Here is a 19,853-nt window from a genome sequence, read left to right as displayed (position 1 = left end):
GTAATTTATTCCTGTGATGCAAAGCTGAATTTTCAACATCTTTACTCCAGTCTCCAGTGTCACATGATCAATTTAATATGCTGATTTGATGCTCAACAAAAATTTCTGATTATCATCAAGGTTGAAAACAGTTGTGTACAATTTTTTTCAGGATACTTGGATGGAATTAGGGTACCATTCCCAACTTCTGACAATGGAAATTGCATACCGTACTGTACTGTACAGAGTTGCACAGCTCGGTGGAAATGAGCCATAAGAGACTGCTTTCAAAAACCTTAATGTTTCCAAACTTTTGACCGGTACAGTGTGTGTGAAGGAGTGACAAAACTAACATCATGCTCATACTGAACTTTTACTAAACCCGTAATATTGTTATACGACATTTTAAAGAATAATAATAATAATAAATTTTTTTTTAAAAATAGATGTGCTGCCAAGTTACACCACTTACCTCATCTTGGTCTCTTATTTCTTGTTTCGATCGTTTCCCAAAAATACAAGCCAGGTCCGTTTTGCTACGACTGGACAGGTCCTTTCCTGTGAGAAAAGGTTAAAAACATTGAGACTTTTTATAGATCTTTGACATTATTCCACACAATAGAGCATTTGTGTAAACATTTTGAGTTCTGCTTCAGTGTGAGGGCAGCAAAGTTCATTTCAACCTGCGCTTCTGTCAAACTATCGTGCAAAATACCAAATACATATTTAAAAGCCGTTATTGATCGCTACTTTCCGATTTAAAAAGAGAAACGTGTTTATTATGCATTTCACAAATGTCTGGGAAGATGAAAAGGAAACGTTTCCGGTCGCAACCTGTTGACAAATGGATATTTTTCTAGTGGCGTTCAAACTATTGATTTAAATGGATAAGGGTCACAGGAGAGTTTTGAACTCCTGCCGAGAGGAAAGGTTTAGAGGTAAAAGAGGGCACGTTGCATGGTCGCAGGGGATGAAACGGCTGAGGAAAAACAAACGGTGCAGGGCCGGCCCCACCTCACACCTCCCGTTTTCCAGCAGCTCAAAGGCTCCAGGAGTGCATGGGCGCCCGTCTCAGCCGCGAGTCCTGTTCGTACAGCTGCATCCTCTTCCTCCAAGCAGCTCCTGATAACACTCGCTTATTTATTGCTCTAGGGTCTTTTTCAGCGTGGCTTTCAAAGGGGAGACCTTGCCTTCAAGTAACCAAGGTATCCTGTAAGCAGCCTAAACAAAAGGCCAAGCCGAACAAGCTTTCCACTGCTCACAGTGGACATCAAGTGGAGCCCAAAAATGACCTTTTTACTTATGGAAAAGAGATCCATCAACTAACAAAGGTTAGTTTTTGGGTGTAACTACAAGTGCCACAGACAAACCTTTGGAGGATTAACTCAAACAAAAATGAACATCTGAATCATGTACTGATTGTTCCCCCCACAAATAATTTCAATGACTTTGGAATGGAGATTTCAAGCTGCAAAAATGATGCAAATGCATCATAAATCCTTATATATGGACTGGTTTTAAGTCATACAACAGCTTTGCGTGAGAAACTGAAATTCAATTCATCGGCTGAAAATCTTCCCCTCCAGTGAGCTGTTAACAGTGCTGGTAGTAATTGGTTACATGTAATCTGGATTACTTAATCGGATTCCCAAAATTAAAGGCACGATATGTAATTTTCGCCACTAGAGGTTGTTTATATTTAAAACAAAGCCGTAGCTTGATGACGCCGTGATTTCACAAAATCACAGAAGGTGTGGTAATGTTTTTTTGATATTTTAATCCAAAAATTGTACATATTGTGCCTTTAAGTACTTGTAATTAGATTATATTACATTTTAAAATGCTCATAATCAGACCAGTTATTTTATCAATTATATGTTATTCTGATTCATTATTTCTCCCAACTACTATATCCATCTAGCTTGATCGCTGGATTTACAGAAAACCGTTTTCTCAACATTGCATATCAACTCAATATATTATTTGAATTACACTCAGTGAGTTGTTTAACCATTTATTACTGTCTTTGAAAGGCTTTTGTCTTTCAAAAGACATTTAAAATGTACAAATTCATGCCATTTCATATTTACATGCAATGCATGTCTTTTTGTCATAATATATTTACTTGAAGACCCTGTGATTTTGTGTGATTTTAAGTTAGGTCAATAATAAAATTAAGTCAATAAATAATAATAATAATAATAATAATAATAAATTGAAGTTCACAGTTCTCTGATGTCAGTTAATGGTCACATGATATGGTAGGTAAATAAAATTTTTAGATTTTGATTGTTGTTATTTTAATATTACTTTGTTTAATTTTACATTAATGAATTAATTACTTATTAGCTTTCCATTAAACTCATGAACCACAGCCTGGGAATCACTGAAGACATTATATTTAATGCACTTCATGTTGTTGATAAGTATGGAATATATTTTCTTTCTCTTAGAATTTTTATATCAATATGGTACAAGATTATCCTATTCAAATGAATGTGATAAACAAGTTAGGCCAAAAGTAATCTAAAAGTAATCCAAAAGTAGTCAGATTATATTACCTTAAATGTTTAAATGTAATGGATTATATTACTAACCACGATTTTTGAATCAGTAACAGACTACAATTTTAAGTAATCTACCCAGCACTGGCCGTTAACCGCTGTGACCAAATCATTGAATCAGTGAGTTTAACTCAAAAACCGAATCAGTTTGATTCGTGATGAATCACTAAATCAGTGAGTTAAATGTAAGAACAGATCGGTGCGATTCATGAATCATTCAGTTCAGTTCTGTGAACTGAATCAACCAATTATTCCTGAAGAACATTTTCTGTAAATAAGAAATTGAGTGTGTTCACAAGATGTATGCAGCCCTTTTTGTGTTTCTTTTAGTCATTTTTGGAGCTTGGCAGCCCTAGTCATCATTTACTGTGATTATATTGAAAGCAATATAAAAAAAATAACAAAATGCTTTAAAGTGTACTGCTACTCATTCATGGCTTTCAGACAGTCTACCAGTGCACATGAGGTTATGAAACCTTGTTGGGATCAAGGTCACCGTTGAGATGGCAACGAATGTGACAGAACTCTGGCCAAACCAGATTAGCAAATCACAGAGGCTTTTTCGGATCGACTTGCTAATCTGACAAGCAAGACACTAATTGACTGCCTCATAAGACACCTGAATAAGTTTTAAGCTTTTCAGTTGCAATTAAACAAACAAGGAAAAAATCTTTTCTGGAGCAGGAAGTGAAGGTGACAAAAAAGATCAGAGGGTGTTCTTTTAACTGCTTGAGCAGGAAACAGGAATGATGAAATTATTATATTATGCACTGGTTTGTTTCTCAAAAGAAATCAGGTTAATTATTAACAAAGGGGTCCAAAATTGTTCTGTTCATCTGTGTAACAGCTTGACCCACTCAGATGATGAAGTGCTTGCAGTTCAGCTCACATCAAGAAATGCTGGATCAGTTGATAAATGGGCAGCCAATTAAATCTGGGTTACTGGTTTACGCTGCTCGCGTCTGAGACGGGCGCTGGAGACGCTGGTGCCTTTCTCCTGTTCTGAAAGACATCAATCTTTGAAACAAGCTACCTCCATCCTGTCTAGAGTGCGGCTCAACTTGCTTTCATTCTGAAGGATCAGTCCAAAATCAGTTATTAAAAATGAGACTGAAAGAAATACTAGAAATATATGCAGTTGTACCATCATTACACACTGCACATTCATATCCTGACAATAGGTAATCAGCACCAAGAGACCTCAATACGCTAATTTCAGATTACAGCCTAATCATCATGATGTTTTTGTGGCATTTAATGCTCTCCAGACTAACTGGAGTATTTATATTTACTTTAAAATGAGTTGCACACCTTTAAACATTAGATATTACTACTTTATCTCTGTTAAATCCATTAAAGGCCTTAACCTGGCAACGGCTTTGGTGAGACGTACCCGGGAAACGTACAAAGGGCGAGTCCTTCTATGGTTTACAGATCAACTAATATCAGCAGAAGGTGATCCAATCAACAAAACCTCCACAGGGGACATGGGCGGACGATTGCCGTGACAACAAACTACAAATCCATTAGCAGTTGTAACAACCAGTGTCACGTTTGTCATTTAAAAGACGGTTTGACATCTTAGTTCCACTTTCTGACACGGCAACAAATCTCAAACAGACTGTTACGGATCAAATTACGGACATCACACATTCAGAGAACAGAGAATTCTTCCGAATCATTTATCAATAAACATTATAATCAGTGAGGATTTCAGCAGAATCCTGCTGCAATATTTGTACTGTTAAAAGGATAGATAGTCCACCCAAAAATCTGTTAATTTTGACAGCAAATTTTGAAAATATCAATTACATTAAGGTTTGAACATGTAATCTACACACAGATTTAACTGCTGTGACATAACATGTCTTTATTTAACTTAAAATTAAATAAAGCTACTTCTCATAGAAGAACATGGTCTTCTTTTTGATTAATGATATATACTTTATAACTTGCATTCAACATTCTTCATTTTTTCAAGCAGACATATTTATTTGTATAAAGTAAATGTAGATTAATCCTTATTAAAGCTATTAAAGTTATTCAGTCATGAACAATGTGTGATTTCTCTCTTTTTCTTTTGTTGTTTGATTAACAATGACAGAGCACAGCAGGTTTATTAGGCTGCTGTCACTTTAAGGCCGATGCACAGATATAATACACTGATACACATAGGGTGACCACCTGGCTATTAGGGCTGTGCAATTAATCGCAATGGCAAAACAATCGTGATTTGAGCACATGCAATTTCTAAATCCCATAAGACTGCAATTTTATTTATTAATTTATATTTTAATTCAGAATATTCTGGATTTTTTTGGGATTCAGGAGAGAGGATGTGTCAGAGAGCAAGATAATTTGCAAGACCTGTGACATTATTGCAACGAAACAGGGCAATACAACAAACCTGTTCCAGCACTTAAAGCAGTGCCATAAAAAAAAAAAAAAAACTGTATGATCAACGCATGTCGACAAAGTCCATCGAAACGAACAAAAGCACACCTCAAAGCCAGCCTGAACCAACTGAACAAGTATCTGTCGTTTAAGCATTTGCAAGCATCACACCTTATGAGAAAGGATCAAAACGGCACAAAGAAATTACCAACGCGATCATCTAACATATATGCAAAGACATGGCGCCTGCATACATCGTCAGTAAAGACGGCTTCCGAAGACTAATACAAACACTCGACAAAAGATATTAAAAGATGCCATCTCTGTTTATCAAGCTGTTAATACCCATCTTATTTAATTGTGAAATGTTTTGTTATGCACTGAATACATTCAGAATGTAGCATATTTGAAAAAGCAAAAACAAAAGCCAAAATCGCAAATGCAATATTCATTTGATTAAAAAAAAAAAACGCAATATGATTATTTTGTCCATATTGCACAGCCCTACTGGCTATTGATCTGTTGCAGGATAGTAGATGTGATTTTGCGGGACAATGCGGGGCGCGTGTGAGACAGATACATTTACTACTGTTATGCTATATAAATACTGATTTACATTCGTTAGCAAACTTGGCATTTGCGCCGATTAATGTTTCTGCCGGTGGGTGCTCACACTATAATGTTGCGCTTCTGACAACATCAAATCATAGAGAGAATACAATTCTAGATTCACGAATGCATATACAGGAGGACAAAGTTTGAGCGTGCACATGGTATAAACTGCGAGCGAGAGAGTGCGTGCATCCGGCTGTGAGTGGAGAGAGTCTTGCTCAACATTTTTCGTTATATTAACTATCAAGGTGAGAAGAAAGACGCGTCTGAAAGTTGCAATCAATTTTTTATTGGTTAAAATAAATGGAGAATATCTCGTGTTTTTCCATAGGTCTGTAGGACCATTTCCTTGGGTGGCGCTTGAGTATACACTGTATCGGCGCATGTTCGTTAGAAAATATTAGCCATCAGGATAGATGATTACATGCTTTAAATCATCAATTTGGGCAGCTTTGAGCAGCTCTTGAAGTTCTTATCCACTATGCGAGATGTAATCCTTGCTGGTTTAATGAGGCCCGCATTTATATCTTCGCGTTGTCCACAGTTGTCATCAGTGGGAAAACCTCTCTGCGATTGAGTTTGTTGGTCAATTTCACAGCTAGACCACGACGGCTGCACAAATAAATTTTTAAATGCCAGTCACAGTTGTTATATTTCCACAGTCGTGGTATTGTAATTTCAGGAATAAGAAAAATAATATTAATAGGCTACAGACATAACTGAAATGCGGGACACTACTTACATCTTGCAGTATGTGGGACAAAGCTCCCAATTTTGGGACTGTCCTGCAAAATATGGGACGAGTAGTCACCCTCGATACACATCCGATATTCTCCTGACTGTTTATGCTCACTTAGGACACAACCAACTCCATTTACATGAATACTCACCAAAACTTACATTCTGTTTGTATTGTGTGTATATTTGTCTGTTCAAGTGCAGAAAGACGCAAAAGAGAGCTCAATTCAGTACTCGAGTGCTGACATCTGAGAGGCAGCTTTCTGTGTGCGCACAGCAAACCACACTGAATAGTAATCATGCTTTTTCAAATTTATCCATATGCCTGCTCTTTTCTTTCTCCCAGACGTTTACTTTTTTGATTGTTTGAGACATGCCAACTTATGTCCTGCCGGGTAGATCAGCACATTAAACGTCCCAAATAGTTCCTCCCTAACATTTTTGTCTCATTTTTACTCGTCAAATGTCAGTAGATTTTTGTCTTATTTTTTGTCATTCAAAACTGTTTTTAGTTATCGCCTTGTTTTTGTCTGTGAAAAATTATTTGTCAATTTGTCAACAAAATCAACACTGCCAAAAATAAATTCTGATATTTATGTCATTCCAAACCTGTACGCATTTCTTTCTTCTGCAGAACACACACAAAAAAAAGGATATTATGAAAAACGTTTGTATCCAAACAACTTCAGTTCCCATTAACTTACACTGTATTTTATACAAATAAAGTCATGACATAAGGATGAGAAAATAATGACAGAGTTCATTTTTGGTTGAACTATCTCTTTAACCTCTAAATGGTGATGCTTTTACAACAGGATGTCAATCACACCAACAATAGGAAAAAAACGTCTCACTAATGAGCTTGAGTGATGCTTTTTCACTTCAGGAAGACACAAAATGAGAGTTATAGAGGCAGAGGGCAACACATAACCAATCAGGGCAGAGCTGAGGTCATGCACATGAGGTTAGTAAGGTATCCCAATTGCCAAGGGGGGTCGTGATGAGGTTGTGTGTGGGATAGATGTCCATTCCGTCTCATGAGACACATCCACTGAAAGTACGGTCTTCCTTGTTGTTTAACAAAGGCTTAAAACAGAGACAACGACAACAACATTGTTCTGGATGCGGTGTTATCTGTGGGACTCATCAGGTGCTGATTGAGGCCATTTTGAGTAGTAAGTGCGCTGGCCCATGCTCCTCACAGGAAACAGGAAGTCGAGCTTAGGAGCGGTATGCTGTGGTGTCCTCTCAGGTGATAAGAGACACAGTTTTTCCCCAACATTCCTGACATTTCTTATAAACATCCATCATGGAAAATGAGACAAGGCCTAAAAATACTACCCTTAAAAGTGTCATAGCATCATGGATGTTTAGACCCGAGGCCAAATAAATTTCCCACTCATAGAGACCACCAACAAACATCAGGCCGCCCTGCTTTCCATGCTGGGAAGGATGTGAGCCATCAACTCTACGTGACTAAACATTCAGGAGATGAACGTCAACCGCCTGATCAAACTCAGGTTAGTTGTTTGTCTACATGATAGTCAGAAAACATGGAGCTTCATGACGTGACTCCCTGTATTGGGGCGGCACAGACTGCTGGTTAAGCTGACCGCTAAACTGATCACGCTGATCTACTGCAGCAGTGACCCATGAACTTTTACTACATATGCCAAAGCATACAAAGTTCAGCTACTGAACACAGGAAGTGATGGAAGGGGGCTTTATTTATAAAGGAAATTGAAAAAAATAATACCAAAAAAAAACTGGCTTGGCCGCATGAATGTTTTTCAAATTAACACATCGTGTAGGTCATTTAAAAAGAAAAAAGAAAAACAACAACCTTTCACCAGCAGACTTAAATAGACAAACCTGACTATGTAGAGATTAACCCGTCATCTCTTTACAAACAGGTCAATCATAAAATATAGGCCTATAAATAAAAATACGGAGTGTCTATTTGCACTGTGTCTTGTTGGCAAAGGCTATTTTCACTAACTCCGCCCACTAATGTCTGGTTGGGCCACACAAGATTAAATAAGATGCACGCCACTCAATGTCTACAGTGGAGTAGGCCATAGGGAGTATGGCATGATGAAGCAGCTTTTGACACGATAAACCAGAGTTTGAATCTGCCTATGGTTGAACTGTTTCCCGTCACAAAACAGATCAGAAAGGCATTTACTTTCAATAAAAATGAAGAAAATGGGTAAGTGGTAATAAAGTGCCTAACAAGTGTTTAATAATAAAGTATTTATCAGGAAGGGTTAGGGGTAGGTGAAGGGAGGGATTTATTGTCCCAATAAGGTGGCATCCTTTTAATTATATTAATAAAAATAATCATTTAGACTCTAATGTAAAAAAACACGGAGGAGCAAATAGTATCTGCCACTACTTATAAGTGTAAATAGCATCTAACAACTATTTGTACTCATTGCAAGAAAGTGCTACATTTATATAGTGCAAATGGAATAAACCGCCATTTTCAATTTATCTCCATTTACACTTATTGGAAATGGAATATATCGCCGTTTTCAATACACCACCATTTTCAATGTATCGAAATGGAATATCTCATTTTCAATATATTGTTATTTTCAATATACTGCCATTTTCAATATATCAATATTTTCACTTATTGGACATGGAATATATTGTTATGTTCAATTTATCGCTATTTACACTTATTGGAAATGGAATATATCGTTATTTTCAATTTATCGCTATTTACACTTATTGGAAATGGAATATATCGTTGTTTTCAATACAACACTATTTTCAATTTATTGATATTTTCACTTATTGGAAATGGAATATATCGTTATTTTCAATTTATCGATATTTACACTTATTGGAAATGGAATATATCGTTGTTTTCAATACAACACTATTTATTGATATTTTCACTTATTGGAAATGGAATATATCGTTATTTTCAATTTATCGATATTTTCACTTATTGGAAATGGAATATATCGTTGTTTTCAATACACCACTATTTTCAATTTATTGATTTTTCACTTATTGGAAATGGAATATATCGTTATTTTCAATTTATCGATATTTTCACTTATTGGAAATGGAATATATCGTTGTTTTCAATACACCACTATTTTCAATTTATTGATATTTTCACTTATTGGAAATGGAATATATCGTTATTTTCAATTTATTGATATTTTCACTTATTGGAAATGGAATATCATTATTTTCAATATATCGATATTTTCACTTATTGGAAATGGAATATATCGTTGTTTTCAATTTATCGATATTTTCACTTATTGGAAATGGAATATATCGTTGTTTTCAATACAACACTATTTTCAATTTATTGATATTTTCACTTATTGGAAATGGAATATATCGTTATTTTCAATTTATCGATATTTTCACTTATTGGAAATGGAATATATCGTTGTTTTCAATACACCACTATTTTCAATTTATTGATATTTTCACTTATTGGAAATGGAATATATCGTTATTTTCAATTTATCAATATTTTCACTTATTGGAAATGGAATATATCGTTGTTTTCAATACACCACTATTTTCAATTTATTGATATTTTCACTTATTGGAAATGGAATATATCGTTATTTTCAATTTATTGATATTTTCACTTATTGGAAATGGAATATCATTATTTTCAATATATCGATATTTTCACTTATTGGAAATGGAATATATCGTTATTTTCAATTTATTGATATTTTCACTTATTGGAAATGGAATATATCGTTTTCAATACAACACTATTTTCAATTTATTGATATTTTCACTTATTGGAAATGGAATATATCGTTATTTTCAATTTATCGATATTTACACTTATTGGAAATGGAATATATCGTTGTTTTCAATACAACACTATTTATTGATATTTTCACTTATTGGAAATGGAATATATCGTTATTTTCAATTTATCGATATTTTCACTTATTGGAAATGGAATATATCGTTGTTTTCAATACACCACTATTTTCAATTTATTGATATTTTCACTTATTGGAAATGGAATATATCGTTATTTTCAATTTATCGATATTTTCACTTATTGGAAATGGAATATATCGTTGTTTTCAATACACCACTATTTTCAATTTATTGATATTTTCACTTATTGGAAATGGAATATATCGTTATTTTCAATTTATTGATATTTTCACTTATTGGAAATGGAATATATCGTTATTTTCAATTTATCGATATTTTCACTTCTTGGAAATGGAATATATCGTTGTTTTCAATTTATAGATATTTTCACTTATTGGAAATGGAATATATCGTTATTTTCAATTTATTGATATTTTCACTTATTGGAAATGGAATATCATTATTTTCAATATATCGATATTTTCACTTATTGGAAATGGAATATATCGTTGTTTTCAATACACCACTATTTTCAATTTATTGATATTTTCACTTATTGGAAATGGAATATATCGTTATTTTCAATTTATTGATATTTTCACTTATTGGAAATGGAATATATCGTTATTTTCAATTTATCGATATTTTCACTTCTTGGAAATGGAATATATCGTTGTTTTCAATTTATCGATATTTTCACTTATTGGAAATGGAATATATCGTTATTTTCAATTTATTGATATTTTCACTTATTGGAAATGGAATATCATTATTTTCAATATATCGATATTTTCACTTATTGGAAATGGAATATATCGTTGTTTTCAATTTATCGATATTTTCACTTATTGGAAATGGAATATATCGTTGTTTTCAATACAACACTATTTTCAATTTATTGATATTTTCACTTATTGGAAATGGAATATATCGTTATTTTCAATTTATCAATATTTTCACTTATTGGAAATGGAATATATCGTTGTTTTCAATACACCACTATTTTCAATTTATTGATATTTTCACTTATTGGAAATGGAATATATCGTTATTTTCAATTTATTGATATTTTCACTTATTGGAAATGGAATATATCGTTATTTTCAATTTATTGATATTTTCACTTATTGGAAATGGAATATATCGTTATTTTCAATTTATCGATATTTTCACTTCTTGGAAATGGAATATATCGTTTTCAATTTATCGATATTTTCACTTCTTGGAAATGGAATATATCGTTATTTTCAATTTATTGATATTTTCACTTATTGGAAATGGAATATCATTATTTTCAATATATCGATATTTTCACTTATTGGAAATGGAATATATCGTTGTTTTCAATTTATCGATATTTTCACTTATTGGAAATGGAATATATCGTTGTTTTCAATACAACACTATTTTCAATTTATTGATATTTTCACTTATTGGAAATGGAATATATCGTTATTTTCAATTTATCAATATTTTCACTTATTGGAAATGGAATATATCGTTGTTTTCAATACACCACTATTTTCAATTTATTGATATTTTCACTTATTGGAAATGGAATATATCGTTATTTTCAATTTATTGATATTTTCACTTATTGGAAATGGAATATATCGTTATTTTCAATTTATCGATATTTTCACTTATTGGAAATGGAATATATCGTTGTTTTCAATTTATCGATATTTTCACTTATTGGAAATGGAATATATCGTTATTTTCAATTTATTGATATTTTCACTTATTGGAAATGGAATATCATTATTTTCAATATATCGATATTTTCACTTATTGGAAATGGAATATATCGTTGTTTTCAATTTATCGATATTTTCACTTATTGGAAATGGAATATATCGTTGTTTTCAATTTATCGATATTTTCACTTATTGGAAATGGAATATATCGTTGTTTTCAATTTATCGATATTTTCACTTATTGGAAATGGAATATATCGTTATTTTCAATTTATCGATATTTTCACTTATTGGAAATGGAATATATCGTTGTTTTCAATTTATCGATATTTTCACTTATTGGAAATGGAATATATCGTTGTTTTCAATTTATCGATATTTTCACTTATTGGAAATGGAATATATCGTTGTTTTCAATTTATCGATATTTTCACTTATTGGAAATGGAATATATCGTTGTTTTCAATTTATCGATATTTTCACTTATTGGAAATGGAATATATCGTTATTTTCAATTTATCGATATTTTCACTTATTGGAAATGGAATATATCGTTGTTTTCAATTTATCGATATTTTCACTTATTGGAAATGGAATATATCGTTGTTTTCAATTTATCGATATTTTCACTTATTGGAAATGGAATATATCGTTATTTTCAATTTATTGATATTTTCACTTATTGGAAATGGAATATCATTATTTTCAATATATCGCTATTTAGTGCAAATAAACAACAAGCAAGCTGCCATAAAAATATTAACAACTATTAAATAACTTTTTCAATTGTATGAAGAAAACTATTCATTCTTCAATAGTCCTTGGGGCCTCAAGATTAATTATTTAAAAACATTTATTTTGACTCACAACGTAAATTCAAAAGTGTGATTTCTAGCCCTGGAAAAATCCACAAATACATTTTAAATAAATAGTGCTTGTACTGTAATTTATTTATTTATTTTAAATGAGAACATCACAAAAAAAGTCATGGGGCCTTTGAATATTGTTGCAGACAATTGGCCTTGGAGTCAAAAAGGTTGAAAGTTCTCTCAATATAACGTCCTGTAGCATAATGTCAGATTTGCAAGAAGATAATGAATGGCTCACCTTTAGTGAATTTCATGTAATGGACCCTTTTCTTGGATGTCTTTGATTTCTCCACCAAACTAAATCCTTGTTCCTGCGTGGGGTCTGAAAGTACACAGAAAGATTAAAATCATAATAAAAATAACCATAAAATAATGTTTTAAACATGAGAGTGATTCACACGACTAAAACGTGAAAGACATGAAAACCACAGACTGTACACAACCACCACAGAACACAGTTCAGGTCATTTCAACATCACAACAGCACCACCTATTGAACGTTAAGGAGAATTACACCATTCTGAAACTACAAAGACAAACAACTGTCTTTTTACACAGCTGGTGCTTTGCCTTTTATGTTCATAATTCAGCTTACTGTCAGTGTGGGTCTGTCCATGGCAGTTGTTAAGCTCAGCAAGGAGTTGATTAAAATCATCCTGGTGGGCAATCCAGTTGTCCTAACAAAACAAACCCCCCAAAAATAGATTGAGGTGACTAAAAAACACAAAACAATAACACAGTAGCTCAAAGAGAAGGAAACAGCAATGGTTCCTCACCTCGTTGTTTAGATTAGTGCCCAGACCCATTTTGTTGTTCTTGACTTTAACCTTAATGTGTTCTGTAGACCCCTGTTCACTCTTGCCGAGACCCTGCCATGCAAACAAACCAGGAAAAATATTAGAACCATTCCATGTCCATTTCCACACAATAAAGACATCAAATCACATACTATACAGTAGGTACTACACTTGGTTTAAAAATGACTTTGCGACCATTAAAAAAAGTTATATTTATATAGTAAAAATGTTCTTAGTATGAATGAAATTCGGACGTACTACATCTGACATGTTCAGAGTCAGTTGTGTCATTCCTAAATCCTCTCCTGTGGCCTCATGGGATTGTAAAGTGTCCATTGAATGCATCTCACCAGATTTAGCAAGTCATCCGGGTACTTTTTTTACGAATACTATGAATTTGAACATACTATTTGCCAACTATTTTTTGATGCCGCTTTGCTGCACTCCATTATGCACCGCTCTGTCTGATGGTGGGATCACACAAGGTTTTAAAATGTACATTTTAAGACTTAATTGGTCTAACGCACTTGTCAATGTCAAAATGTTTGAGATGGCCAATCAAATAAAAGAAGGCGGGGCTTACCATTAACAAGACGAGTGCAAATTCAAACAGTGAAAGAGTGCATGGTAACTAGTAAGATGCAAGTAAATTTGACAACTGTTTTATGGTGGAAATGTTTAACAGCCAACAGCAATATCCAGTGATGCAAACTACTTTTTTTCATGACATTTCAACATTTTGAATTGAAAATATGCACATGAACCATGTCATTCTGAATGTGACGTGACAAGAAACATTTTGCATTTTTGACATAAGAGACATATACAAATAAGAGTGAATGTGAAATAAAAAATAAAATATTATTTGCAAATAGTTTAAGTGGATCACTTCATAGACCCTAATCTAGTACTTTCACCATTCTTTCTTTTTCACCCCTCCCCTCACACTGAATGAATGCATTAATGAATTTAAAGGCACAATATGTGGATATGATTAAAATATCCAAAAACCACTAGAACAGTGTTATATATTTTGTTGACTTGTACTTACTAGGGGTGTAACGGTACACAAAACTCATGATTCGGTACGTACCTCGGTACATATTTAAATCAATTCATGTGAGTACAGTGTTATAAAGTGGCGAGAATATTTTTGGTGCACCAAAAAAATATAGTGATGGACCGATATCAAAACACTGCTTCAGAGATTTACGAATCGAATCAGTACCCGGATCACGTGACTTTGGCGCTCTGAGTCACTGATTCAATTCGTGAAGCTCTGAAGCAGTGTTTTGAATTCGGCCATCGCTAAATAAGTCGTTATTTTGTTTTTTTGGTGCACCAGAAATATTCTCGTGGCTTTATAATATTAATATTGAACCACTGTACTCACATGAACTGAATTAAATATGTTTTTAGTACATTAATGGATCTTGAGAGAGGAAATGTCATTGCTCCCTATGGAGGCCTCACTGAGCCATCGAATTTCAACTAAAATATCTTAATTTGCGTGACAAAGATGAATGAAGGTCTTACGGGTGTGGAACGGCATGAGGGTGAGTAATAAATGACAGAATTTTCATTTTTGGGTGAACTAACCCTTTAAGACTTATGTGTTGATTAATTGATTAAAAATATATAATTTAAACGGCCTTAATAAAATCACACGTCAAATGTCTGGAGTGAATATTAAATTTAGCTAAAAAATATATTTCTAAACTCAAAATCAAAAGGTGTAAGAATCCTAGAAAGCGTTTCGAATGGACAGATCTGTCACTTGACATGACAGCTGCTTCGTGTTTCCAAAAACACAAGGAATGCCTTGTATCCCTCTATGTAAGATCATTTAATGTTACTTCAGCCCATTTTACCTTTCCTTTGGCCCAGCCCATACTTTCCAGCATCTTCTGTCCGAATTTAGACTCATCGTTGCTCCACGAGCTGTTTCTGGGGTCCACAGACCACTTCTGTTTACGACGAGCTGATAAAATATGAAAATCATGACAGATAAGTTTACAAACACGTGAACGACTACAATAATAACAGATTTCGTTTCATGTTACGTTTCTAACACAAAGAAAAATGTTATAAATGTCACAGGGGTGTTGTGTACAGTTTGAAGTACAGTATAAAGTCGAATAAGTATTTGACAACTCATGATGTTAAAGAGCCACGGCGACTAGCCTGCTAGCAAACATGCTAAACAACGCGGAGGAATATCGACTTTAAAATACGAGATTCATCCAAATCAAATACACATCCATAATTCAATTTGACAAAAACTGACAACTAATATTATCAAACATGTAAAACTACGCTAAAATACATTATAAATTGTAAACTCACGTTCGGCAAGCATGGACATCTTGAGGGGTCCTTGAACACATGGAGGAACAGGCAGGTTGTCCTATTTGTGCCTGATTCAAAATGACTTCTGTCGTCTCAAATATTACAATATTATGATATGATTTGTAATTATTTAAATAAACAACAAATTATATCATAAACGTGAATTTAGGTTTTTACCCCATTAGTAGCTACAAGTCATCGTATTTGCACACTTTTGTAACAGTAGATGGCGTAAGTGGTTTACTTTAATAAATTAATAACTATTAACCGTTTTGTTTCTTTAATGATATTTTATTTTTAATAACAGTGGTAGCTAATATCAGGATCTTAAAATTTACATTTTTATTGTAGCAACGTTTATTTTTCATTGGCCAGAATTGCTTAAATTATATTTTTAAAGTAGTAAAGATGACATTGATATCAATGAAAAGGTAAAGTAAATGCCTATAAATGAATATAGCCTACATATGTGAATTAATATGGTCCTTTTTGCTGAGCACTTCTGTTACTCTCTTGTGTCTCTCAGCATTGAGCTGAAGATCAAGTGATTACTGTAGCAACCAATGCAGATATTGAGACACTGTCTGAACAAACAGATCAAATTTCATTACTTACAAAATTACATGTGGACAGTCAGTCCCAAAGATCAGATCTGAAAACCCACTCAAATTATGTGTAATGCAAAGTAACTTGTATTGTATTCATATCTTAAAAGTGATTAAAAAAAAAATGAAGAATATTTTAAAAACTGTATTTGCAGATAATATAATATTAATTACATAAAAGGCCACTTTAGTGTACTTAATGAGAGCATAAAAAGGTTCAATGAGTTTGTACAGAGACGGTTCTTGGATCAGTTTTAAAGAACGCTTGCCAAAGGTTCTACAGAAGCTCGTCAAACATGAAATTTTATCAAAAAAAAAAAAAAAAAAGCAATTTCTTTTGCATCGTCTGACCATAAAACATTTGAAAAGTAACTGACACTACTGGAACTTCAAACGGGATGGGTTATATAGTCAGATGAAACAAAAAACACTTGAGATGGGTTTGGTGCACACATGGGGTAAAAAGTACCCCATGTGTACAATGGTTAAATATAATCATTAAATTCAATTAAATATAAAGATGTACAGAAGTCCTACTTATGTGGGTCAAAAAGCACTCTCAATTCAAATAATTGCATTTAATATATACATTTCATTTCATGAAAATCAGAGTCCAGTTGCTGTTTCTCAGGCAAGACTCCAATTATTTGTGGAGTCTTATATATACTTATATATATATATATATATATATATATATATATATATATATATATATATATATATATATATATATATATATATATATATATATATATAAATTTGTCTAAATTGCAGATATAAAATATAAATAATCAGCCATAAATATCATAATGTCATGAGCATGTAATTACCTCCAAATTTATTGTGTTCTCTAATTATTGGGTTTATTTCAGTTTTAGACACAAGCTAACAATTACCAGAGAATCCTTGTGTCTGTTTGGGCTTCATTTCTGAAAATGAGCTGAATAAACTACAGATGGATGATTCGTTTACTTTCATTGAAATATAGTTTGATATAGCAAGAAAATCAGTCGCACTTTAGTTTAAAGTCCAATTCTCACTACGCTTATCATCATGCATGTTACTGGATACTGGGTGTTTATTATACTAATAAAGCACATATTAATGCCTTATTCTGCATGATCATACTCTACATCCCTTAATCCTACCAATACCTAAACTTAACTACCTCATTAACTATTAATAAGCAGTAATTAGGAGTTTATTGAGGCAAAAGTCATAATTAATAGTGAGAATTGGACTCTAAACTAAAGTGTTAGCAGAAAATCATATCCTGTTACAGGTCAAACTCTTTAAAGCTGGATTTAGAAATACTTTCTTACAAGGATGAAATTTCATGATCCATTTTGGACAACATACGGTAGTTTCACTGCAGTGGGAAGCGTGTGGAGCTGAAGAGTGATCTTTATCTTGAGGTTGAAGAGTTCATCTTCTGTCTGTGGTGAAGAAGAGTCTGTGTGATTAATGTCTTATTGAATTCCCATTGATCCCGCCGTATGCCGCTCAACCGCGGAGGTGAACGTGTCACAGACTGAACTGCCATTAGTAATCAATCAGAACTGTGAAAGAATGGGATGTGCTGGAGCAGATATATCAATATTTATCTGAAAATACTGCATGCACTCAATACATTCATTTTGGTGCCCGATTGCTTTTTAAAATGCATTAGAGACACTTTTTTTGTGATAATATGTTATAACATTTCTAACATACAATTAATCTATCATGAAAAGTAGCTCATTTTAATGTATCAAATGTCTGTTTTTATTATTTCTAGCAAAAAAATTTTTAAGAATCAAGCATATAATCTCTTTCCACTTTTCTCAATCTGAAGTTTGACTGCAAGTTACTGTTAGAAAAATTGTATACATTTTGTTTAATGTTTGACAAAGTTTAGCATTGATAACCTATTCGTGGAAAGTGTCTGAAAGACCAGTAAAACGTGTTTTTTTTTTGTTTTTTTTTCATTCAAAAGAAAGTCATCAGACCACAGCAATATGGAAGTCCTTATATGGTCGTTGAGGATGATTGCTATGTGTTTCCACAGCAACAGGTTACCATGTGTCAGCTGCAACACAGAGTTTTTTGGCACTCCCCTCTTTAAAAGGATTAGTTCACTTCAGATTTCAAATTCACCCCCATGTCATCCAAGATGTTTATATCTTTCTTTCTTTCTTTCTTCAGTGGAAAAGAAATGAAGGTCTTTGAGGAAAACATTCCAGGATTTTTCTCCATGTAGTGGACTTCACTGGTTCAACGGGTTGAAGGTCCAAATGTCAGTTTCAAAATCGTCCGACATTGTTGTTTTTTTTTGTAAAGGTCGTTTGACTTAGTCTTTGTACACTGGATCGGTACTTCCGGCTACGTCACTGCATTACCTTTCCAACATGATTACGTAATGCATGCATCTCACAGCAGTGCAAGACGAGCATTTGTGATTAAAAAGTGTATCATTTTTATTTATTTTCGAAAATGAGCGATGGTTTCTCTAGATCAGACTCTTATTCCTCGTCTGGGATCATGTAGAGCTCTTTGAAGCTGCACTGAAACTGACCTTCAACCCGTTGAACCCCAGTGAAGTCCACTATATGGAGAAAAATCCTGGAATGTTTTCCTCAAAAACCTTCATTTCTTTTTGATTGAAGAAAGAAAGACATGAACATCTCGGATGACATTGGGGTGAGTAAATTATCAGGAAATTTTAATTCTGAACTGAACTAATCCTTTAAGGAACCAACCAGGAGTGTTTATATACTGATCTTCTCTCAGCACAGACAGATTGTCATCTCTGATATTCGACAGCATGTTGACTGAGAGGCGTGTACATGAGGAGGCGTGTCGACACAATCAGTGGTTACACAACATGACACACCTTAACAGGAAGTACAGAAGACCATCTCTGGCTGTGCTCCACCAGACATGTGAACTTCAGTTCTGGGAAACACAACGGGGGTTTCTTGAGTCAGGTGTACAAGAACTCCTGAGAAGAACGAGTGGGAGGAGGTTATGCTGTCATATGGTGCCATGCAAATGAGTGTTATGCAATGTTTAGATTATGGTAAACATTATGGTCATGTAAAAGATGGATGTTCACAGCAATCAGAGGATTTGAAAGTTGGAAGGTTTTACTGTACAAACCCAACATCCAAGAAACTGCCTGTAGACAAGTCTTACATCATGTTTCTGACATGATTTAGTAAGTAATTGTTTGTTTTGTCCCTCTAGCCAAAATAAATATATAAATAAAAATGCATGCATTTTGTCTAAGAACATTGTTTTGGTTGTGCTTCAGCTCTGTGTAACTGTGTATGAATATAACCCTCTGTTAGAGAGCTATATGTCACTTTATCTGTTCAATAAAACATCTTAC

General features: G+C 33.5%; 1 protein-coding gene across 1 annotated transcript in view; it reads right to left on the bottom strand.

Annotated features, from left to right (window-relative positions):
• Window positions 1–16,020, bottom strand: part of pinx1 (PIN2 (TERF1) interacting telomerase inhibitor 1) — a 37,619-nt gene extending 21,599 nt beyond the window's left edge. The window contains exons 1-6 of the mRNA XM_067384864.1: window positions 15,876–16,020; window positions 15,401–15,510; window positions 13,509–13,601; window positions 13,328–13,409; window positions 12,971–13,054; window positions 452–537 (exon numbers count right to left, since the gene is read on the bottom strand). Of these exons, the coding sequence (XP_067240965.1) occupies window positions 452–537; window positions 12,971–13,054; window positions 13,328–13,409; window positions 13,509–13,601; window positions 15,401–15,510; window positions 15,876–15,894 (474 nt within the window). The 5' untranslated portion in view covers window positions 15,895–16,020. The remainder of the gene's footprint in view (window positions 1–451; window positions 538–12,970; window positions 13,055–13,327; window positions 13,410–13,508; window positions 13,602–15,400; window positions 15,511–15,875) is intronic.
• Between the last annotated feature and the right edge of the window lie 3,833 nt (window positions 16,021–19,853).

This window comes from Chanodichthys erythropterus, chromosome 4 (genome assembly GCF_024489055.1).
Source record: "Chanodichthys erythropterus isolate Z2021 chromosome 4, ASM2448905v1, whole genome shotgun sequence".
Classification (NCBI taxonomy): domain Eukaryota; kingdom Metazoa; phylum Chordata; class Actinopteri; order Cypriniformes; family Xenocyprididae; genus Chanodichthys; species Chanodichthys erythropterus.
Note: the sequence above shows the minus strand (reverse complement) of the source record. Positions and strands in the feature narration are given on the sequence as shown.